This window comes from Lampris incognitus, chromosome 4 (assembly GCF_029633865.1).
Source record: "Lampris incognitus isolate fLamInc1 chromosome 4, fLamInc1.hap2, whole genome shotgun sequence".
NCBI classification, from domain to species: domain Eukaryota; kingdom Metazoa; phylum Chordata; class Actinopteri; order Lampriformes; family Lampridae; genus Lampris; species Lampris incognitus.
In genome coordinates, this window is record NC_079214.1 from 6,460,804 (window position 1) to 6,487,122 (window position 26,319).

Genomic DNA, 26,319 nt, shown 5'->3' on the forward strand with positions numbered 1-26,319 from the left:
TATACACACATACATACATGTATGTATGTATATATGTATGTATATATGTAAGTGTGTGTGTGTGTGTGTGTATGTGTATATATATATATATATTGTTCAGCGTGGCGTGCAGCTGCGCTCCTGCTCTGGAGGAATGCTACTGGCTCCTCACACAGCTGCTGCTGCTGCTGCCCCTAGCAAAGATGCTGAGATGCTGAGACGCCAGGTGTGTGTTCACCTCAACACCTCCTAACACCACCACCTCCTCCTCCTCTGTCTGTGCTACCAACGTGTACACACACACACACACAGGTCCCTGCCAAGAAACCACGCCAACATCCACAACACACGTGTACTCACGCAGCCACGCACACAACCGTCACCATATTTGCTTTTCCGTGGCCTTCTCCACCATGCTACAGGTGAAGACACCTCCCGTCTCTCATACTTCTGCCACACAACCCCCCCTCCTCCTCCTCCAGTACCACACCTATCAAGAACACCACCTTTATGTTTTCCTTTCTTTGAGAGGAGCTTACGAGGGACCTCCACCTTCTCATTCAGCACCGCCATCTTTATTCCTTCAAACGGGATCAAAGATGAACTCGGATCATTCCTCCGAGCTCCTGGTTTTATCTCCCGGAGCAGCCGAGTGACAAGAGGAGGACGCCATATTTCATCTCCTGCTCCGTCGCCGGGTTTTCTCCTCCGTCTAGCATTGTACCGCCTGATTGGACTGTTATGAGTCTCAGAACCGCACCTGCTCCCATGCGTTAAGTACTGACAAATAAAGGGCCCGGCGTCCATTTACACAACAAAGAGATGTTACCCGCGAGGCAGCCCCTCTCTGCCCCCCCCCCCCCCCGACAAGACCTCCAATATATCACTTACTTAAGAGGAGGGCGGCACGCTCCCCTCACACGGCCCTGCCTCCCTCCTTCATGCTCCAGCAAAATCGCATTCAAACACAAATCCAGAAACAAAACCCGTCTCGGCCTTTCATGGCGCCGGGCTCCATGTTTGATCTCAGAGGTGACGATTAACACAGCGCCGCAGCGCCGAGCCCGCCTCCCAGCCCCGCTCCGCAGAGAAGCTCCTTTCATCCAACAAAGACTCCTGCCACAGACAAGAGCAGCCTTCTTAGTAAACCAGTTGCTTCTTATTTTAATACCCCCCTTAGTTTAATACCCCCCCCCCCAAAAATATCTGCTAGTGGTGCACAGAATTTAAGGCAGTTTAACAGAATCAGAGCCAATCCACCAACATGCTAACAATGAACACCTGACTGGAGTGATTTATGCATTTCACCCCCCCCCCCCCACACACACACACGTCACCCAGACACACACACACACACACACCCAAGTCACCCAGACACACACACACACACACACCCACACCCAAGTCACCCAGACACACACACACACACACACACACACAGATAAGTTACCCAGACACACACAGATAAGTCACCCAGACACACACACACAACCAAGTCACCCAGACACACGCACACACACACCCAAGTCACCCATACACACACACACACACACACACACACACACACACACACACACACACACACACACACACAGTCACCCAGACCGAGGCAGGCTGAGCTACACACCTCCCTGCATCCTAATGGGTTTTTTCTTCTTCTTCTTCTTCTGCGTCTTGTCTCCGGTGGGATGATGACCAATAGAAACGTGAGAGATTGGCTGCTATTAATCTCTGTCTGTGCTGCTGCTCGCTACATAATGACTAATTAAACATCAAACGAGCACAACTGACGATCCGCTCTGACAGCTTTGCTCCCTGCGCCCCTCGTCCCAGGAGAGCCTCTGAAGGAGGCCAGACTGTGACAGGGCAGTGCTGAAAATCAATCAACACACACACACACACACACACACACACACATACAGAGTCACACACACACACACATACAGAGTCACACACACAGTCACCCAGACACAGACACACACACACAGTCACCCAGACACACAAGTCAACCAGACACACACACACACACACACACAGTCACCCAGACACACACACACACCTACTAACACAAACACACACAGTCACCCAGACACACACACGCGCACACACAGATGCACACGCACGGGAAGTGTGAAAAACCAACTGACAAATAACCTATAGAGACATTACCATGACAGCTTTAAAACTAAAACCACACACACAGACACACACACACACAAAAGAAAACACAAACACATGAAAGTGTGCAGCAGAGGAAAACAGAAGTGAGAGACAGACAGAAACAGTGTCTTCACAGATCACACACACACCCAGCGGTACCTCTGCTGCACAGCACACAGCAACACACACCCAGCGGTACCTCTGCTGCACAGCACACAGCAACACACACCCACCCATCCAACACGTGTGTCACTGACGTGACGAGCTGCCCCCGTGTGTGTGTGTGTGTGTTGTGTGTGTGTGTCTGCAGGGGAGGCAGATGATCTTGCACTCACAGATGAAGGCAGGCCAGGCGGGACCTTGCGAACTTTCTTTGTTTGTGGAGGATCTGTGGGGAAGATAAAAGCACATGTGACGGAAGCATCCGGAAACATGACAACAAACCCCCCAATCTTTGTTTCACGCAACACAACCGTGCCTTTACAAAGCCGCAGAGGCACAACACTATTCTGCAGCAGTAGCTAACTGAACACTACAACAAAATATATACCACAATAGAGCATATACTACATATAGAACATACTACAATATACAGGTTACAGTACACAATATACGCCTATACTATAATATAGAATACACTACAAAAAATACATGCTGGTATAAATACAAATCATTGCTCAGTAAACGTTAATCATCATCTAGAGCTGTGATATGAAGATATATATCTTCACATGGTATATATCATGTGACAATATATATTATATATCACATGTATATCATATATCATGTGACATACACCATCACATGATATATATGATATATTATATACATCATATATATCATCACATGATATGATATACATATGACATATATCATCACATGATATATATCATATATGATGCACATATGATATATATCATCACACGATATATATATATATATGATATACACGATATATATGATATATAGCATCACATGATATGATATACATATGCCATATAGCATCACACGATATATATCATATATGATGCACATATGATATATATCATCACATGATATATATATATATATATGATATACATGATATATATCATCACATATGATATACATATGATATATATCATCAAATGATATATATATATGATATACATGATATATATCATCACATGATATATACGATATATGATATACATGATATATCATCACATGATATAGATATATGATGCACATATATCATCACATGATATATATCATGTGAAGATATATATCGTCACAACATAATATATCATATATACTACATATTATGATATACATTACATTAGTCATTTAGCTGATGCTTTTATCCAAAGTGACTTATAATAAGTGCATCATTTAACGTAGGAAATCAGGAGAACTACTAGTTATCACAGGTCATAAGTGCATCAAAGAGCAAAACCAGTGCTGAAGTAAAAGCGCAAGTAAGAGATTTTTTTTTCATTTTAAATGAGTGAATACAATAAGTGCTAAGAGCAAGTAACAGGGTAGTAGTTCTTGAAGAGGTGAGTTTTCAACCTGCGCCGAAAGATGGGCAGCGACTCCGCTGTCCTGACATCAATGGGGAGTTCATTCCACCACTGTGGGGCCAGGACAGAACAGAGCCGTGACCGGGTCGATCGGCAGCAGGGGCCTCTGAGCGACGGGGCAACCAGGCGTCCCGAGGCAGCAGAGCCAAGTGGTCGGGCGGGGGTGTAGGGCTTGACCATGGCCTGGAGATAGGAAGGAGCTGTTCCTTTCACTGCCCTGTAGGCTAGCACCAGATATATATCATGTATTTATATATATATATCATATACGTACATATGATATATATAGTCACTATATGTTGTGTGACGGTACATATCGCCACAATATATATGTCACATGATATATATTATATATATCATGATATGTATGATATATACCATATGTATATGATATATATATCATATATATGATATATACCATATACATATGATATAGTCACTATATGTTGTGTGACGGTACATATCATCACGATATATGTCACATGATATATATCATATAGATCATGATATATATGATAAACATATGACATACATGGTAACATGTATATATATATCATATGTGCCTATATATCATGCTATATATGATATACAGCATCACATGATATATATATGATGTGTATATATATGTATATATATGTATATATATGATATATATCACCATATATCGTCATGACATATGTCATGTGACGACAGAAAATGTCTATCGTTTCATAGCATGCTCTATTGTTTATTTCTTTGTACTGCAAATCACACCCTCTATGGCAAATGTGTCATTATTCGGCGTCTGTCCATCTTTTGCATGGAAATGACTCGTATTGGCTTTGTTAGTTTTTTGTTGCACTTAGTAAGGTAACGAGTGTAGTTGTCGTCTCCTCCACCCCGCTGAGCCCCGCCCGCGGGGAAACAGGGAGCAGAGGAGACGAGATACTAATGCGACCATAAATGACAGCAACACGCAGTAGAGACTGTATTTATCTATGTTGTTCACCTCGTTTCATTCAGCTCAGCGTGAGATTCTACTGTGTTTTACTGTCACTTATGGTGCTGCTCCTCTACTGTCTGTGGTCCAGTGAGGGCGGGGTTGCCTGCCCCCCCCCCCCCACATGGGCCATGTGGTGACAGGAGGTTTGGGGTATCGCAGCCCCGCCACCATCTAGATTTTAGTGAATCACACTGTTGTGCGTTTCTTCTGGTGTCTATTAAACAAATCACTTTGTGAACTATTAATAACCACCTGCCTTACACTGCAGTATTTCCAACAAACAACCCACCTTGTTGTAAGAATCACACACATAATGAAGACACGGCAGACAAAACCCCACACACACATCTGCAGAACTACGTCACATAGGGCCTGTTTCGTATTGATTTTATTTTATTTTGAGATACATTATTGATCCCCGTGGGGAAAGTCCACTCTGCATGTACGACATCCTGGCTGTGTAGCTAGGAGCGCCGGGCAGCACCGGGGGGGGGGGGGGGGGCAGCTCCGGTTGGTCTTGCCCTGCCTCGGTCAGGGACACAGACAGGAGTACTGACCCCAACATGCACGGCTTCTTGATCTTACTGGTTTTGTTTCAGTTCAGCCTGCAACTTAAAGTCGGGGTTTCCAGTCGTGTCTTATTCTGGTCTGCTCTTCTTCCCTTTACATTCCAGTCTGTGTGTGATGAATTACCGTCTATTTGCTCTTCTTCTTCAGGGGGAACGAAATACATAAATAAATAAATAAATAAATAACTAGGCAGGACAAATTTAGATAAAAATCAGCTTGCAGTGGAACCCATCAGACAACACAAGGCTTCGTGTTGCATCGTGTCCTGCAGCTTTCAGCAACACGCACACGGTTGTTTTACTCACGGCGTTCTGTCTCACTCCCCTCGCTGGACGTCCTCTCTCACCCTTCATGACAACACAAAAATGTTTTTTCTCACCCCTCATGACAACACAAAAATGTCTTTTCTCACCCCTCATGACATCACAAAAATGTCTTCTCTCACCCCTCATGACAACACAAAAATGTCTTTTCTCACCCCTCATGACAACACAGAAATGTCCTCTCTCACCCCTCATGACAACACAAAAATGTCTTTTCTCACCCCTCATGACAACACAAAAATGTCTTCTCTCACCCCTCATGACAACACAAAAATGTCTTTTCTCACCCCTCATGACAACACAAAAATGTCCTTTCTCACCCCTCATGACAACACAAAAATGTCTTTTCTCACCCCTCATGACAACACAGAAATGTCCTCTCTCACCCCTCATGACAACACAAAAATGTCTTTTCTCACCCCTCATGACAACACAAAAATGTCTTCTCTCACCCCTCATGACAACACAAAAATGTCTTTTCTCACCCCTCATGACAACACAAAAATGTCCTTTCTCACCCCTCATGACAACACAAAAATGTCTTTTCTCACCCCTCATGACAACACAAAAATGTCTTCTCTCACCCCTCATGACAACACAAAAATGTCTTTTCTCACCCCTCATGACAACACAAAAATGTCTTTTCTCACCCCTCATGACAACACAGAAATGTCTTTTCTCACCCCTCATGACAACACAAAAATGTCTTTTCTCACCCCTCATGACAACACAAAAATGTCTTTTCTCACCCCTCATGACAACACAAAAATGTCTTCTCTCACCCCTCATGACAACACAAAAATGTCTTCTCTCACCCCTCATGACAACACAAAAATGTCTTTTCTCACCCCTCATGACAACACAAAAATGTCTTTTCTCACCCCTCATGACAACACAGAAATGTCCTCTCTCACCCCTCATGACAACACAAAAATGTCTTTTCTCACCCCTCATGACAACACAAAAATGTCTTCTCTCACCCCTCATGACAACACAAAAATGTCTTTTCTCACCCCTCATGACAACACAAAAATGTCCTTTCTCACCCCTCATGACAACACAAAAATGTCTTTTCTCACCCCTCATGACATCACAAAAATGTCTTCTCTCACCCCTCATGACAACACAAAAATGTCTTTTCTCACCCCTCATGACAACACAAAAATGTCTTTTCTCACCCCTCATGACAACACAGAAATGTCTTTTCTCACCCCTCATGACAACACAAAAATGTCTTTTCTCACCCCTCATGACAACACAAAAATGTCTTTTCTCACCCCTCATGACAACACAAAAATGTCTTCTCTCACCCCTCATGACAACACAAAAATGTCTTCTCTCACCCATCATGACAACACAGAAATGTCTTTTCTCACCCCTCATGACAACACAGAAATGTCTTTTCTCACCCCTCATGACAACACAGAAATGTCTTTTCTCACCCCTCATGACAACACAAAAATGTCTTTTCTCACCCCTCATGACAACACAAAAGTCTTCTCTCACCCCTCATGACAACACAAAAACGTCTTCTCTCACCCCTCATGACAAAAACAAAAATGTCTTTTCTCACCCCTCATGACAACACAAAAACGTCTTTTCTCACCCCTCATGACAAAACAAAAATGTCTTTTCTCACCCCTCATGACAACACAAAAACGTCTTTTCTCACCCCTCATGACAAAACAAAAATGTCTTTTCTCACCCCTCATGACAAAACAAAAATGTCTTTTCTCACCCCCTATGACCAAAAAGTCTTCTCTCAACCCTCATGACAACACAAAAATTTATTTTCTCACCCCTCATGACAACACAAAAATGTCTTTTCTCACCCCTCATGACAACACAAAAATGTCTTTTCTCACCCCCTATGACCAAAAAGTCTTCTCTCACCCCTCATGACAACACAAAAATGTCTTTTCTCACCCCTCATGACAACACAAAAATGTCTTCTCTCACCCCTCATGACAACACAAAAATGTCTTTTCTCACCCCTCATGACAAAACAAAAATGTCTTTTCTCACCCCCTATGACCAAAAAGTCTTCTCTCACCCCTCATGACAACACAAAAATTTATTTTCTCACCCCTCATGACAACACAAAAATGTCTTTTCTCACCCCTCATGACAACACAAAAATGTCTTTTCTCACCCCCTATGACCAAAAAGTCTTCTCTCACCCCTCATGACAACACAAAAATGTCTTTTCTCACCCCTCATGACAACACAAAAATGTCTTCTCTCACCCCTCATGACAACACAAAAATGTCTTTTCTCACCCCTCATGACAACACAAAAATGTCTTTTCTCACCCCCTATGACCAAAAAGTCTTCTCTCACCCCTCATGACAACACAAAAATTTATTTTCTCACCCCTCATGACAACACAAAAATGTCTTTTCTCACCCCTCATGACAACACAAAAATGTCTTTTCTCACCCCCTATGACCAAAAAGTCTTCTCTCACCCCTCATGACAACACAAAAATGTCTTTTCTCACCCCTCATGACAACACAAAAATGTCTTTTCTCACCCCTCATGACAACACAAAAATGTCTTTTCTCACCCCTCATGACAACACAAAAATGTCTTTTCTCACCCCTCATGACAAAAACAAAAATGTCTTTTCTCACCCCTCATGACAACACAAAAATGTCTTTTCTCACCCCCTCCTGACAAAACAAAAATGTCCTTTCTCACCCCTCATGACAACACAAAAATGTCTTCTCTCACCCCTCATGACAACACAGAAATGTCTTTTCTCACCCCTCATGACAACACAAAAATGTCTTCTCTCACCCCTCATGACAACACAGAAATGTCTTTTCTCACCCCTCATGACAACACAAAAATGTCTTTTCTCCCCCCTCATGACAACACAAATGTCTTTTCTCACCCCTTATGACAACACAAAAATGTCTTTTCTCACCCCTCATGACAAAACAAAATGTCTTTTCTCACCCCTCATGACAACACAAAAATGTCTTTTCTCACCCCTCATGACAACACAAAAATGTCTTTTCTCACCCCTCATGACACAACAAAATGTCTTTTCTCACCCCTCATGACAACACAAAAATGTCTTTTCTCACCCCTCATGACAACACAAAAATGCACAAACTGCAGGTTTGTGTCAAACTAGTTTGATTAAGTGTAACATTTTGTATTAATATTATTAGTTGTATTTGTTCTAGTTACTTAAAATTCAATCTTTCTCCCCGTTTTTTAAATGTAGGGTCATACGTGTGACACTGGACTGCATTCTCCAGGCGATCTTGGTAAATGATGACATTTTGAGGTGGTTTTATTTGCGTTAGAGTTTCATTTCCATGACTTGTCGCACAAATGCTGCAGACGCCTCTTTGCTGACAAGACAAACTGTCGGTTTGTGCTTCGCAACAGTACAGAAGCTGTTAATTCTCTGGCTTTTTAACTACAACTGTTGTGACTGTTTAGTCCTACACTGACTGACTGGTTGTCAGTTGGGATGACCCGCGCTGAAGGGTGGAGAGGCTTCCTGTCGATAAAGGTGGGCAAACTGGAGAAAATGAAATTTGGCAGAAAACTGGACTGCTGCTTCTGGGCGGGTTGGACAGGTTTTGTGTGGAGTTTGACTGCTGACGTGAGACTTACCGATGGGGGGGGCATCTTGTAGAGAACGTCTTCTGGGATTTGTCCCGGTGAAGGAATAATACGGAGTGGGGGACTTCCCCGACGCAGCCACTGAACCAGGATTCGCCAGCCCGACGTCCGACCTGAGACCGGGCTGAAAGAGAGGAAAGAAAAAAACAGGACACAGAGGTTGGTTTCTCTGTATGACAGTGAGTGAGTGAGTGTGTGTGTGTGTGTGTGTGTGTGTGTGTGTGTGTGTGTGTGTGTGTGTGTGTGTGTGTGCAGGGCCGCCCATAAGGGCCCAGACACACCAAACCGATTCAGCCGATTCAACATGCTGAATCGGCCGAAAAGCTGCCGACAGGGGTCCGACTAGTGCGGCACACTGCAAAAACTAGGGCCAAAGACGCTCACTGACGGGCCAACATTGGCCGACGGTGTGTCAGGGCCCGACGGGGGTGGGGGGGTGCAATAATAATTTTCATCTTAAATATACACAATGACAATGGCAGTACTTGCCACCGAGTGTGAACTGGCAACACGGATGGACTTTAAAGATGTTATAAAGGACTTGGCATCTATATAATTGTGTTATCCTGTCTCAGTGTTATATCCTTGTCTTACTAAGATGTGCGACTAATTGTTTTTCTTTTGTCTACATGGTGATGGTGGTCGCATGGCTCAGGTCCTGTGCTGTTCCGGTGGCGTCTGGACACTGCTTGGCATCCTGCTCATCAAATTCGTCACATATTTTATAACTGCATTATAATTCTGTCATCCTCTTTCAGTGTTGTGTTGTGTAAATTGTGTAAACACAACATCCACTGCACGTTGTGCGTCTTGGGAGAGAGATCCTCCTCTGCTGCTCTCCCTGAGGTTTCAGGGGTTTTTTAGGGAGTTGTTCCTTATCCGATGCGAGGGTCTAAGGATAATTCGTATAGCCCAGTATCACAAATTACAAGTTTGCCTCAGGGGGCTTTACAGCAACACAACATCCTGTAAACTGACTTGACTGGACTTGGCTGTGTAAGAGGCAAAGATGAAGCCACAAGGTAAGAAATTGTTGACCTTGGTGTGTTTAAGTGTGTCAAAGAGTGCCATTATGGGTGTGTGTATGTATGGGCCTAACGGCGTTTTCATATTAGGTAAATGGCTTTGTACCGTGACTGAGTACACCCCCCCCCCGCCACTCAGCTCTCACATTAATAAAGTTGTTCCTTACCCGAGCACACTTGTGTATCTGCACACATGGGATTGGCACGTGCTGCGCACATACGCAGATTTGGGAGGAGACGGGCGGGGCTGAGAAATGCCTTTGCAGCATAGCATAGCATAGCATAGCATAGCGTGTTTGGGTGCAGTTGTTTTCACACGTGATGTGAACCGCACCCAAGAACACATGAACCGTACTCAACACCACCTTTTCGTCCATGCCCAGGTACGCAATGTTCACACCTAGCAAACGGGCTGGACCCTGGGGTCAAGTGTACTCGCCCGGGTCCCTAGTGTGAAAGCACCCTACACCTACGTATTTACTGAGAGACCACGTGCATGCCTTGATGTAAGTAAAGCAGATTTTTTGGGGGGGGGGGGGGGGCAATTCACTGGACCCTCCATTTCTCTTTTTTTATGGATTTGCCTCCTTTTTCTCCCAGTTGTACTTAACAAATCACCCCACTCTTCTGAGCCCTCCCGGTCTCTGCTCCACCCCCTCTGCCGATCTGGGGAGGGCTGCAGACTACCACATGCCTCCTCCCATACATGTGAAACCACCAGCCGCTTCTTTTCACCTGACAGTGAGGAGTTTCACCAGGGGGACGTAGCGCGAGGGAGGATCACGCTATTCCCCCCAGTCCCCCCCCCCCCAAACAGGCGCCCCAACCGACCTGAGGAGGCACTAGTGCAGCGACCAGGACACATACCCACATCCGTTTTCCCACCCACAGACACGGACAATTGTGTCTGTAGGGACGCACGACTAAGCTGGAGGTAACACGAGGATTCGAACCGGCGATCTCCGTGTTGGTAGGCAACGGAATAGATGGCCACACTACCTGGACCTTCCATTTCTGTGGGCAGGCATGTGTGTGTATGTGTGTGTGTGTTGCTGTCTTGTTTGCCATATGTGACCCGCTGACTCCAGTTGATCACCGAAGCCGATTTTATTCATGAAAACGTAAACGATGTGCTTCTGAACCATCTGCAAGAAGACTTGCAAATCAAATATTTTGAAATCAAAGATATTGTTAAATATACTGCTTAGTCCACTGGGTCGTGCGCTCACTTTGTATCGCCTGTTGTCTCTCTGCTCATCTCTCGCGCCGGTACCTTACCTCTACGTTTGAGTTTTAATTTCATGTTTTTATTGTGTGTTATGTATGTATTTGTTGGTACTTGTGTATTTATCTGCAGTCTTGGCCAGGTCCCCTTGTAAAACAGAGTCTGAATCTCCTGGATCAATAATACAACCAGGTAAGACCAGAAAGATACTGAGCTGACAGATGACTTATTGGGAGGGAGCATTAATGTGGGAGAACTCCTTCCTCCTCGTCCTGTGCCAGCCTGACACTCGCTCAACTTCAGGTTTCACACAGAATCCATGTTAGCAAACCCTGGCCAGCCGAGATGTACTCAGGCTCAGATCCACGGTGTGACCGCTGCTCTCACTCACCTGCACATCTGACCCACATGTTCTGGTTATGCTCCGCGCTTCAAAATGACTGGTCTTTAGTTTTCAACACCCTTTCAGATGTCTTAGGAGTCCCCGTTGAACCAAAGCAACAAATCGCCATCTTTGGAGTACCAACAAATAATTTGTCCTTATCCTTGAACATGAAACAAAGTGACATTATTACTGCATCCATCTCTCTTCTGGCTCACTGAAGGATTCTGTTAGCCTGGAAACCTCCCTCACCACCACCACATCCTGGCTGGTGACAAGGTATAATGTCACATTTAACCTTAGAAACATTAAATATACTTTGAGGGGATCAAAAGAACGCTTTTACTCCAAATGGCAGGCTTGCCTTTCCTATTTTGCAAACCTGTCGGTATTACTCTCACAGCAGATGGATCAGATGGTGGTGAGAGACCTGTCCTAAGTCTATCAAAACTACGCCGAATGTGTCATTATTCATCTGTACCCTTGCAGCGTTGGCTGGCTTGTTTACTTTTTACGTGTATTTTACAAATGTACATTGTTTAATGCTCCTGCATATGAGACTTAATCACTGCAAACCCGTGAACCTGTTATGAACAGATGACACTGGTACGGTATCGTCATTCTATGTTCTGATACTTCTAAGGCATGGTGGGGGGGGGGTCATCTGTTGTTTTGTCTGTTCTGTTTGTTTTACATTTCTTCTAAAAATATTAAATGTGGAGATATTTGTTACTATTGGATACTGTATTTGTACCTACATCTCCAATAAAAATACCTCTGGAAAAACTTCAAGTACAGCTTTTCTTCCTGAACAACAGGAAGTTTGTCCGGTTATGCCCATCATGAGAAGTCGGCTCTTGTGAGTAGTTTCTTATTTTGGCAATTCTCTCAGAAACGTGCGACATCAATGCGGCTGCCTGGCTGGTAGCTTGTGCTACCGTGGACACGACCCGCAGTCACATGTGAAATAATGTAAACCAGGCATTTAAAAATGACTCTGCTCCCCAAAGGACAGACTGAGGACATGTACAGTTGTTAAATTTGTACTTGTCTTTCTCAAGGTCCATGTCTTGTTAGCTCATTTAAAACATGATTTAAAATATGATACAGACTAGGCTTGCAACGGTTTTCGGTTTAAAACCGAACCGTATGGTCCGCCCTGTACGGTTCAATCCGCCCTTATGGACCGTGGGTTTTCGGTTTTGCAGTTAAAATGTGCGTGAATAGTTGACAGGCGTTTCTTACTGCCGGAGAATGGATTTTTCACTGTGTGCCTGTGTGCAGGCAGGCTGAGACAGCCTGCTACAGAAAACCCCGCTCCACGAGTAAATATCCAATCACTGTTAGCCCCCCACCCCCCACACCCCGTAAGTGGAGCCGACAGTCGAGTTGAAAAGACGGCGGTAGCTCAAGAAGCAGAAAAAAAAGTCATGGCGAGTGGAGGAGTAGAGAGAGAAAAGTTTGAAGAAGCACCGTCTTCATACAAATCTGGGGACATTTCGGGTTTGCTGTTGATACAACGATGAAGGAGACAAAACAGTGGACAGAAATAACACGGTGTGCTGCAAGCATTGCTTGACCCATGTCCCGTACTACGCAAGTGGAAACACTTCCAATATGAGCCAGCATCTCCGCCGGCACCACCCAGATGTCTCGCTCTCTGGAAGCAGGACAGACGCACAGGTAACCGCACCAGTGAACAAAACAACCGTCTATCGGAGATGCTTTCCAACAAACCTATAGCGCCAACTCAGACAAACACAAAACAATAACCCGTGCAGCCCCCGGGGGTGTTCATCGCTAAAGACATGCAGCCCTTTTCGGTGGTTGGAGATGTGGGCTTTCGTCAGCTAATGCATACGCTCGATCCGCGCTACGTTATTCCCTCCCCAACTTATTTCACCAACAATGTAATTTGAAACCGAACCGAAACCGTGACCCAAAAACCGAGGTACCAACCGAACCGTGGGCTAACTGGACCGTTGCACCCCTAATACAGACGTTGTCGCCGCCTCAGCAGCACGGTGAGGCATGCAGCCGGGTTTTCCCCATCACTTCTAAATGATCAGAGAAAAACATTTCCAAGTTTCTTTCATCCATCCATTATTGCTTATCCTGCCCTCAGGGTCGCGGGATGCTGGAGCCTATCCCAGCAGTCACTGGGCGGCAGGCGGGGAGACACCCTGGACAGGCCGCCAGGCCGTCACAGGGCCGAAAAGTTTCTTTGTTTTCAGTAATTGCACCAAAATAGTGATTTGCTGGTTAATATTACATTAGCCATGTTTCAAACAAAATGTATTCACATAATGAAGCATCGCATTAGAAAGGCTGGATGTAAACAGCAACATTCTATGAAACTTAATATTGCAAAATAAAATTATGAATAAAACTTGAAGTGGTTTTGATTTTGTTGACACAGAATTTAGGCGCTATTGGGTCGATAGAAATACATTTGCTGAATTATAAATGAAATGTGAATAGAATTTATCACATGATCAGCTGTTTCTTCATCTTTACTAATCTATCTATCTGGTGGATGTAGAAGTATGGACATATGATGGGGGCCACATTCAGGGTTTTATTTGCTTAAGAAGATCTGATGGACACGAGGAGAACATGCAAACTCCACACAGGATGACCTGGGACGACCCCCAAGGTTGGACTACCCCGGGGCTCGAACCCAGGACCTTCTTACTGTGAGGCAACCGCGCTAACCACTGCGCCACTGTGCCGCATGTTCTCCCCGTGGCTGTGTGGGTTTCCTCCTGGTGCTCCGGTTTCCTCCCACAGTCCAAAGACATGTAGATCAGGTGAATCAGCCATACTAAATTGTCCCTAGGTATGAATGTATGTGTGTGTGTTGGCCCTGTGTGATAGTCCGGTGGCCTGTCCAGGGTGTCTCTCTGCCTGCCGCCCAATGACTGCTGGGATAGGCTCCAGCATCCCCGCGACCGTGAGAGCAGGATAAGCGGTTCGGAAAATGGATGGATCAGATGGAAATGCATCTGATTCACATTTTATTTTTTGTAAATTAAGAAAAATTTGCTTGACGACTGCATGGAGACATAGCTTCTTTCTGCTTGCTGGTCCTGGTCATCACAGATTACAACATGAAGTATGCCTTCTATGGGTTTAGTTAACAACCACATTAACGTATGTTCCCGACTGCAGACCCAGTAGCAGCTCTGGTGAACTCCATGGAATAAAATCCATCCGACTGCTCCTGCAGTCTGCAGTAAAACACTATTGATCAGTGGAAATCACAACCTGAGGGCATCTTCGGACACAGCTCAGGAAACACTAGCACTCACAGGTGCAGGTCCCCAAGGTGGGGGTTGGGGCAAGTTTAAAGCTCATTAAACTATCTAGTCTGATCCCAGGGTCTGACAGCTTCCCTTTGGAGGGGAAGAAGATGGATTTAATGGTGTTACAGGACAAAAAAGCCACGGTCCTGCCTCTGCGGTCTTTAGGACTAACATGTCTGAAGTCTGCCACATATTAGTGTTAGTGTTTGTAAATATCCACAACTTCTCTAATGTCTGTGTGACATTAAACTGGATGCGTGACCCTTGAAAATCTATGGACAACAACCTACTACCACTATCCACTTGTCCACAGCAACACCAACAAACTGAGTTAAGAGGCCAATTAAGGGCCTGCTCTAATTAGGCTAATCGGCTGCAGGGCTGAAGTGGTGGGGCCAAGGCCATCTTATAGTCTTGTAGTAGTCTTCGTCTTGTAAGCATGACTCCAGAAATCCTCTTTGAAGGCCATAGATTGACATAGTGTCCAACGCCACCGTCCCAGCAGAGGTTAAAGAGCTGCTTGGATCTGAGATCAACAATCTCAATGCATGAGCTTTTTCAATGAACAACAACAACAACAATAAATTCAATGAACTTTTCAGACCCCCCCCCCCCCTCGCAATCGTTTGTATAAGGGACAGATTTTTTTTCCTTATCCAAGTTGAAGTGTGTGCCATCAAACCCTTTCAAAATCAAGTGTAGCGCAGATTAAATCCCAGAGAACTGGGGGAGGAGCAGGCGGTGTTAAGTGACAACCTGTCAGCCAGACTACAGCCTTGACATTGACACGGCACAACAGACCCACTTCAGCTGCTGCCTTTGTTCAATGATATTGAGTCCTCGAAGCAATATTAGGTCAAGCTTCCCCTTTTAGATGCTAGATGTGAAGAAACCCACCAAACACAACAGAGGTCACAGAAAATGGCAACTAAGATCTTCAAGTATTTAATCTTTGGGAAATCTGCTGGGAATGTTGTCTATCTATTTATTATTTACTTTTTTTTTTGGTGCTTGGATGCTTGCAACTGACCTGGTTTCATCAACACCTCTGTTTCAGCTGCTGGTTCCCAAATATTGTTGGTGCATTTTACATTTCATGCTGCGAAAAGAGGAAGCGACAGCACTCATTCAGATAACCATGCTATCAGAGCAGAAAGAATTTCTGGTCAATAGGTCTTTTTCTTCTTTATTGTGGTTTCTGTTGAGCGCCAGCTCCAGAAGATCGGCCTCATCTCATTCTTCCATGTATTGGAGGAGTCACAAAGTGACTGGATAGCCTCATCAGCCGCATTCCAACAAACAGGAGAAAGAGGATCTTAAATCTTCGACCAATCTGTTTTTATCCTGTTTTCACTGCACTCTTCCATATCACTCAGATCTCTTCTCACGCTGCTGTTCATACCAACTGCAGATAATGTCCTCATCCTCTTCTCGAAACATTTCCATAAAAAGCATTCAGTTTGGTTTTCTCAACATCTCTAATCCTATGAGTTGTATTTATATATTTTTCATAGATTTGTGGAGCAACAGCCATTTCCTTCCTGGACAACCCATTCTTCTGCAGGAAGTTCTGTGTTCTGTGCCGTCATTGCTATTTTCAACCTCTTGTCTTAAAGACATAATTGATGGGGCATCTGGGTGGCGTGGCAGTCTATTCCGTTGCCTACCAACACGGGGATCGCAGGTTTGAATCCGTGTTACCTCGGACTTGGTCGGGGCGTCCCTAGAGACACAATTGGCTGTGTCTGTGGGTGGGAAGCCAGATGTGGGTATGTGTCCTGGTCGCTGCACTAGCACCTCCTCTGGTTGGTCGGGCCACCTGCTCGGGGGGGAGAACTGGGGGGAACAGTCCGATTCTCCCATGCGCTGGTGAAACTCCTCATTGGCAGGTGAAAAGAAGCGGCTGGCGGCTCCACATGTATCGGAGGAGGCATGTGGTAGTCTGCAGCCTTCCCCGGATCAGCAGAGTGGTGGAGCAGTGACCGGGACAGCTTGGAAAATAGGGTAATTGGCCAAGTACAACTGGGGAGAAAAAGGGGGGAAAATAAAAAAAAAGAAGAAGATGGAATCGATATTTTTTTATATTAAAATATATCTGACATCTTTTCATACTAGGCATTTTTGCAGCAACAGCAATTCAATGTATCAGCATTCTGTAATTGCTCCTCTATGTATATGCTATTTTTCATTGTTGCCAGTGGGTTCTGCCATTCCCACCAAGTACTTAAATATAATGGCACCCACATGGGAAATGCGTAGAGTCGGAGTCGGAAGACGACGACGAAGAAGAAGAAGCAGCAACAGCAGGAAAAAAAAAAAAAAAGCCACAAGTGGCAATGGTGGGGTCCAAGCACTTAGATGAATAACGTCAAATATGAATCGATTTCCTGATGTTTGAAAGATACAATGCAGTTTTGACCTCACAACTATGTTGCAAATAGGGTTGCATTGACAATTTGTAAGACACAGTGTCATGGAATTCCTCATTAGAAGTTTGCATTACTTGCAGTGGCGATTGTGAAACTTTTTCATGATCAGGACTCCCAAATATACTTTCATTAAGCTGCAGACCCCCATTTGAAGTGATTTTACCCCGTAGTTGTCGGTGTTTAAGTATGACATCTAAACAATTAAATGCTTAACAGAAAAAAACAATCTTTTCATATCAAAGTGGAGAGATTAATAAATATAGTTTATCACTCGTACATTTTTGTACTTTAATAATTCCTAGGAACTTAGTAAGTTACTTCAATATATTCAGTAATTCTTGTATTGCTTTGAGCAATTCTTATTCATTGCAAACTTTATGTATCCTGCAATGCACTCATACCATATTGTGTTGTTGTATTCTGTATTCTACTATTACATTTTTGTATTATATGATCATTATTTGAATAAACATTAATTCAGATGTACGTTTGACTGTGATCATTTCTGAACTTTGAACACATCCACTTATTACAAAAATTAAGGAAGAAGGCCATTTTATAAGTGATTCTCAATAGTTCTACTGGAGACAATTTTCCATATTCTATCACATCTATTTATGGGAATCAAGGACTTGATCAGTGTTTAATGAGATTAAAGAGGTATATCAAGTCCCACAGACACTCAATATTATAGGTCCCCAAAACTGTTGAGAAACTCACACAAACATTTCAAGAAAGTTGAATCAGTTCATCTGGACACAGCGTTTAGTGGGAGAAACGCTTCATCACTCATCTAATGTGTGGTTTTCCATTACCGTAACAGTATCCCGCAGTGTAGCTGGTCTGCATTGATTTTGGTACCCGCTCCTGTTTTTTTGGAACCTCGACAGAGGTGGTACCAGAAAAGTGGTACAGTTACCGAAATGCCGGTACTATCCCGTAATGGAAAACGAAAAAGTCGAGTCGAGTTGAACCGGTACCATGGAGTGGAGTGGAAAAGGGGCATAAGTGGCTTCATCAGTCTCAGCTTACTGCAGGTATCTCCAACCTTGTAAACAGCACAGTTGCGTAATGACCGAAACTAACGATCAGTTTCATATCGTCACCTTCTTAAAATAATGGCCTAAGTCATATTTTCAAGTTTTTCAAAAAACAGAATAAACTGAAACAAATATATAATATAATTGACAGACAGCGTAATTTGTAAGTCAATAGTCATATATTGTCATAACCTTTTTGTGTGAAATGATTAAGAAATATCATATATTCTATATTTATTTCAGTTTATTCTGTTTTTTGAAAAACTTGAAAATATGACTTAGGCCATTATTTTAAGAAGGTGATGATACGCAAACTGCCGACCATTAACTACGAAGTTACAATGGCTATGTGCACTATTCACAGAGGATTCTTAGCCCCCCCCCCCCCCCCCCCAGTTCCGGGATGGTCATTACGTCTTCCCTCGTTATGCAACTGTGCTATTTATAAAGTTGGGGATACCTGCAGTCATCTGAAACCGATGAAGTCACTTAGATGAGTGATTAAATGTTTGTCCTACTAAACGCTGTGTCCAGATGAACTGATTCAACTTTCTGGGATTTCCTTACCTGGATTATTGAGCATACATCAAGACTACATACATTGTTTCATGAAATCCTTATCCACGGATTTAAACAGAATGGTAATCTATGAGGGTAAAGTGAGTTCAATTGTGAAATGACCTTCAGAAGAATTTGAAAACATGCCACATGCATAAATTGTCACAGGGTTGGCAAGTTTTGAATTGGACACCTCGGGACTCGAACCAGGGACCTTTGAATCCCCAGAGAAGGTAACTTACTGACTGTGACATGGTTTTTGCCCACCTTCTCACATCTTGACGCAATGACATCACATGTGCAAAACTGGGGTATTTTTGTCTATTTAAACTTAAAAAGCTTACAACAATCACAAAATCACGCATCATTCTGCTGGTTTTGGGTGTACGGTCAAGTACTTTGGTGAAGCTTGATCAAACATTTGGCGAAATAGAAAGTGTTATGCATACAGTACAAATTATAGTACGACACTGAATGTTGCTGTGGACCCATCGTTTGACATATCTGATCACCATTTGAAGGGTGGAGGAATTTACTTGTACATAAATAAAAGTTGGTGTACAGATGTCACAGTGTTAAGTAAATACTGTTGCCAGAACTTGGAGTCATTGTTCATAAACTGCAAGCCATTTTATTCACCGTGGGAGTTTTCATCCTTCATTTAGTCAGTGTTTACGTCCCACCCAGGCCAGCGTGAATGGCACACTGCAAACCCTGGCCGACCAGACAAACATACGGAATCACTTTTCATAATATTTGGGGACTTTTCACAGCAAAATTAAACCACGAACTACCAAAATATAGACAGCATATTAATTGTCCCACCAGGGAAAATAACACACTGGGCCACTGCTACACAATTCTTTGAGATTGACGTCGCTCTGTCTCCCGGGGAGTTTTGGGGCACTCTGATCACTGCTTGATTCATCTTAATCCAACCTACAGCCAGAAACTAAAATCTGCAATGCCTGTGGTTTAAAAAGGGAAGAAATGGACCAGCGCGGCAAAGCAGGAACTGCAAGACTGTTTTGACTGCACCGACTGGAGTGTATTTGAAGCTGCAACTGGCAACATGGACGAACCAACTGACACTGTGACGTCTTACATCAGTTTTTGTGAAGACATGTGTGTGCTTACCAAGACCTTCTGCACATACAAGAATAACAAACCATGGTTCATAGCCAAACTAAGACAACTTCAGCAGGCCAAGCAGCATGCCTACAGAAAGGGGACAGAGCCCTGTATAAGCAGGCAAGACATCACAAACTACAGAAGACCATCTCCCTATGCTGAGGCAAACACAGACCTGGCTGATGACCTGAATGTCTGCTATTGCAGGTTTGAGAGAGACAAATTCACACCCCTCACCCACTCCAGCCCAACAACAGCCCCCATCACAACTCTGTACCCCTAGCAACCCCCCTACTCTCCCCCTCGATACTCAGGCTGCACTCAAAATACATGTAATGGATGTGAGCCAGCTTTTCCAGACAAAGAAGACCAGGAAAGCACCGGGTCCAGACTATGTCTCCCCATCCTGTCTTAAAGCCTGTGCTAACCAACTGGCTTCAATATTCACGTAGATCTTCAACAGATCCCTGGAGCTGTGTGAAGTCCCCTCCTGCTTCAAATGCTGATTCCTGCCTGTCAGGAAGCTCCACCATCATCCCGGTCCCAAAGAAACCCTCCATCAAAGGACTGAATGGCTATAGGGCTGTCACTCTGACATCTGTGGTCATGAAGACTTTCGAACGACTGGTATTGAGCCACCTGAAAAACATCACAGGACACCTGCTGGACCCCGCGCAGTTTGCCCACTGGGCAAACAGGTCAGTGGATGATGCAGTCAACATGGGACTTTACTACATCATGCAACACTTTGACTGCCCAGTGACATATGCAAGGATCCTGTTTGTGGACTTCAGCTCGGCGTTCAACACCATCATTTCAGAAATCCTCTCCTCCAAGCTCTCCTGGCTCACTGTATCCCCTGCCATCTGTCAGTGGATCACCAGCTTCCTGACAGGCAGGAATCAGCAATAGAGGCTGGGGGAAGTCACTTCTGTCTGGTATACGAAGTCAGCACTGATGTCCCCCAAGGATGTGTTCTCTCCCCACTGCTCTTCTCCCTCTACACCAAAAACTGCATGTCCACAGACCCAGCTGTTAAACTACTGAAGTTTGCAGATGACACTATGGTCATCGGACTCATCCAGGATGGCAATGAGTCCGCATATCGGTGGGAGGTTGAGTGGTTGGTGCTCTGGTGTAATCAGAACAACTTGGAGCTGAACATGCTGAAGACCAGGGATGGGCAACATGATCCAGAAAGGGCTGGTGTGGGTGCAGATCTTTGTTCCAACCACGTATTTATACAACTGAGTCTACAAATCAAGGTCCTTAACGAAGAAGAATAAGGTGTGTAACTGCCTGGTTGGAACAAAGACCTGCATGTTGCCCAACCCTGCTCAAGACTGTGGAGGTGACAGTGGACTTTAGGAGACACCCCTCAGCACTGCTCCCCCTCACAATATCCAACAGCCCTGTGTCAACCATAAAGACCTTAAAGTTTCTGGGAACTACCATTTCCAAAGACCTGAAGTGGGAGACCAACATCAACTCCATCCTCAAAAAGGCCCAGCAGAGGATGCTCTTTCCATGGTAAATGAGGAAATGTGGTCTGCCACAGGAGCTGTTGAGCCAGTTTTACACCGCAGTCACTGAATCTGTCCTGTGCACAACCATCACAGTGTGGTTCAGAGCAGCAACAAAACAGGATAGGAACAGACTGCGGCGAACGGTAAGGACAGCAGAAAAAAAATCCTTGACATTCTCCTGCCCACCCTGCAGGACTTGTACACCTCTAGAGCCTGGAAATGGGTGGGCAGAATCAGCACAGACCCCCCACACCAGGTCACAGTCTGACCCCTACCCTCTGGCAAGAGCTACAGAGCAATGTGCACCAAAACCACCAGACATAGGAACAGTTTTTTCCCCACAGTCCATCTCGCTCATGAACACTTAACAGCATGGTGCAATAATAGACACTTTTTGTGTAAATATGACACTTTGTAAACAGCCCTTTCTGGTCAAGATGTCTCACCTACACATATCTATGATGTGCACTACCTCTTTAAACCAGATGTGCAATACAAATGTTTGTGCAATACAAATGTACAAGTGTAAATACACATTCAACTGTTGTATACTGGTCACAATTTTGCTGTTATTGTTGTGGTTGTAACATTGGTATGTAATATAGTATGTAGTTGTGAGGTGGATGGTAGGTGAATATATAGTGTGTACTTCTGGTACACAAGATAATATAGTGTAATACAGTGGGAGTATAGAGCATTATATATGGGCATGATGGTTGTGGTATGGTACATGGTATAGTGTATGGACAACATAGTATATAAGTACATAACATGGCATAATATATGGGCATAGGTTGTTGATTACTCAACCAAAACAAAACTCTGTATAGTAGCTCCTGTTGTGCCTCCAATGTCCTGTTCCATTTCTTTCTTTCTTTTGTGTGTGTGTGTGTGTGTGACTGATGTCTGCAAGTGCTAGAAGCTGCTGTGTACCAGAGTCAAATTCCTTGTGTGCATAGGCACACTTGGCCAAGAAAGTTGATTCTGATCCTGATATTTCCATCTAACTGCCTTTTACACAGCCAGTAACACCAGACAAATGGGAAATATCATCTACATTATATCCATATCAGCTCATACAATTGATATTTTCCTCAGTTAATTTTGTGGCTGTATTGACATGTTTAACTTCCAAACAACAAAAGACGGAATTTTTGCATTCAGAGTAAAAAGATAGTTCAGACTGCCTTCTGAACAACTTACGCAGATGGTTTGCAAAATATCTGGTCAGCAAACTATGTTCCAGAGAGAAAAATCACTGCATTTAAACTAATATTAAAACTGAGCAAATGCTTGGCACTGGCCTCATACTACAAACCTCCGCCTATCTTTAGACAACACTAAAGAATTGAATAGACTCTACCAGTTTAAAAACAAATTTTTTTGACTTAATGCTTTTATTGATGGTATACCTTCAGTATAAAATAAAAAGGTTTAAATAACATGCCAGTAGTCATGAGCGCTAAGTTCCTGAATTAAAGAACCATTAAAGAGCACAGGAACTGATAGGAAACTTACCTGGCATCCAGGTGCCCCATGCTCCCTCCCATAGCCAAGAAATGAAGTCCTATCCGATTTACCTGGAAAACAATGGAAAGCCAGCATTTAAAATATTTTCTCTTACAGAAACAGGAAACTCATTCATTCATTCATCATCAGCCGCTTCTCTGGGGTCGGGCTGTGGTGGCAACAAGCTAAGTAGGACACTTCAGACGTCCCTCTCCCCAGCAATGCCCTCCAGCTCTTCCTGGGGATCCCAAGGCATTCCCAGGCCAGATTGGACATGTAGTCCCTCCAATAAGTTCTGGATCTACCCCGGGGTCTCCTCCCAGTTGGACATGTCTGAAAAACCTCCAAAGGAAGGCGCCCAGGAGGCATCCTAATCAGATGCCTGAACCACCTCAACTGGCTCCTTGCGACGCGAAGGAGCAGCGGCTCTACTCCCAGCTCCCTCTGGTGTCCGAGCTCCTCACCCTATCTCTAAGGCTGAGCCCAGACACCCTACGGAGGAAACTCATTTCAGCCACTTGTATCCGCGATCTCACCCTTTCGGTCACTACCCAAAGCTGATTTTCATTAAAAAAAAGCATCACTTACTGATCTAACAGTACAAAACTAATGACACGTGCATTACAGGCAACCATATCACCACATGTCCCTATAATGAATAACACGTGTGTCACATCAGGTCCACGTTCGGTTTATAACAATGAAACGTTTTGCAGTGAGCCGTCTGTTGCAGGCCACATATACTTAAGTTTACCATCATAAAAATTTCTTATAGTTCATCAGCTGTTTTAATAGCCAGCCGTGTGACATAAACACAGCGAGACAGTCCAGTAAACTACGTTGAAGTGGTCAACTCCAAACAGGGAGTCTCAAATCATGTCAACATGCTTCATTCAGGTCACAAAGGTCGGGCCAATCTGCAAAACCCCCTAAAAGAGATCAAACGGGAACAAAAAATGCAAACCACGTTCATGTATGTGAACACAACCGAACACGCTTATAAACAGCATATAAACCGACTGTGGTTCCCAAAGGACACCTCTGAACTCAGAAGAATATAAACCCCAGACTTCCACCTCATTATGAAAATCTGTTTCCCTTTGTGGATTATTCACTGACGTTCCTTCCATTGGTGTCACACGTCTGGTGTGCACACCTCCAGAGAGAGCGAGCGAGAGAGAGAGACTTCCAAAAAGCCGTCAGGGAGCAAAACTCAACACAAAGCACATGAATCATATTCTTCACAATATCCAGACTCAGCACTTTTATTCTGGTGGAAAAACAAACAAACACCGAGAAGACCAGAGCTCCTACAGGAAAATGATGAATAACTCCGACAGCATCGTACATTATTTTTGTCAGACTTCCAAACATTACAAGCAGTGGAACTAAATTCTGTTTACTCGGGGGAAAAGGTAAATATTTTTAGTGAGTTAAAAACCTGCATAGGCCGGATCTTTTTGTTCTACGAATGACTGATTTGAACATGGCGTTCCCAGGACCAGGTGAGCTGGGCGCCACACGTGTGCTTATCTGAGCGCACCCACATCTGTGCACACCATCTCCAGAGACCCGGGAAGCTGCACAATGCGGGAAAAGATGGTTCAACTGTCAAAGCTGCTTTGTTGCTTCTTTTTTTTTCAGCTTCAAAAGTATCGTTTGATTTGTTATAACTGTGATAGTACCAGACGTCTGGGCAGCGTGGCGGTCTATTCCATTGCCTACCAACACAGGGACTGGCGGTTTGAATCCCCGTGTTACCTCCGGCTTGGTTGGGCATCCCTACAGACACAATTGGTCGTGTCTGCAGGTGGGAAGCCGGACGTGTATGTGTCCTAGTCACTGCACTAGCGCCTCCTCTGGTCGGTCGGGGCGCCTGTTCGAGGGGGAGGGGGAACTGGGGGGAATAGTGTGATCCTCCCACGTGCTAAGTCCCCCTGGTGAAAGTCCTCATTGTCAGGTGAAAAGAAGCGGCTGGCGACTTCACGTGTATCGGATGAGGCATGTGGTAGTCTGCAGCCCTCCCTGGATCAGCAGAGGGGGTGGAGCAGCAACCGGCACGGCTCGGAAGAGTGGGGTGATAAAAAAAAAAAAATGTTAGTGTCGTCTCTCTGAACACAGGCAAGTCAAAGCCGGTTGACTTCACAAGACTCTTTAGTGATAGCTAGCTAGCTTGCTAATTAGCATGATGTTGCGAGGCAACTAATCAAAAACAGACAAACTGACAGATGATGACAATTTATCGACTGTCAAATCAGTGTTTTAGATGATGTTATTTATTACAGGAAGCCGAATGGTTTTCTGAAACATAATTATGGTGACATCCAGGAGGAGGGTTTCTCAAGGGGCTTTAGTCACATTTTCACAACAGTTAAGGTGACTTAACATTAACAAACCTTATGTTGAAAAATACACGGACTGGAAAACAGGATTTTTATTGGATTGTATCTAAGTTAGTGTCAACAAAAATCCATCCATTCATCCATTATCCAAACCGCTTATCCTGCTCTCAGGGTCGTGGGGATGCTGGAGCCCATCCCAGCAGCCATTGGGTGGCAGGCGGGGAGACACCCTAGACAATTAAGTTTGGCCGATTCACCTGACCCACATGTCTTTGGACTGTGGGAGGAAACCAGAGCATTCGGAGGAAACCCATGCAGACACAGGGAGAATATCCAAACTCCACACAGAGGATGACCTGAGACGACCCCAAAGGTTGGACAACCCCGGGGTTCGAACCCAGGACCTTCTTGGTGTGAGGCGACCGCGCTAACCACTGCACCACTGTGCCACCCAGCCATTTTATGACTCAGAAAAAAATCATTTGAGCCAATTAAACATTTATGACCTCTCCCTGGTGCAAAAAGACACGAGACTGAGTTATTTATCAACAACATCCGTGTTGAAAAAGAGAGAATAATCTTTCCTCTGACTGAAGAATTACCAAGAATTTCTCATACTGTTAACTGAG

General features: G+C 44.3%; 1 protein-coding gene across 5 annotated transcripts in view; it reads right to left on the bottom strand.

The window, feature by feature from the left end:
* tcf12 (transcription factor 12) overlaps window positions 1-26,319 on the bottom strand; it is a 169,517-nt gene that overhangs the window by 77,472 nt on the left and 65,726 nt on the right. For all 5 annotated transcript variants that reach the window (XR_008810147.1, XM_056278282.1, XM_056278280.1 and 2 more), the window contains 3 exons: window positions 23,358-23,419; window positions 9,210-9,342; window positions 2,475-2,527 (listed from right to left, as the gene is read on the bottom strand). Coding sequence is in view for 4 of the 5 variants with exons in the window: in XM_056278282.1 (XP_056134257.1) it covers window positions 2,475-2,527; window positions 9,210-9,342; window positions 23,358-23,419 (248 nt within the window). In the remaining variant the exon portion in view is untranslated. The remainder of the gene's footprint in view (window positions 1-2,474; window positions 2,528-9,209; window positions 9,343-23,357; window positions 23,420-26,319) is intronic.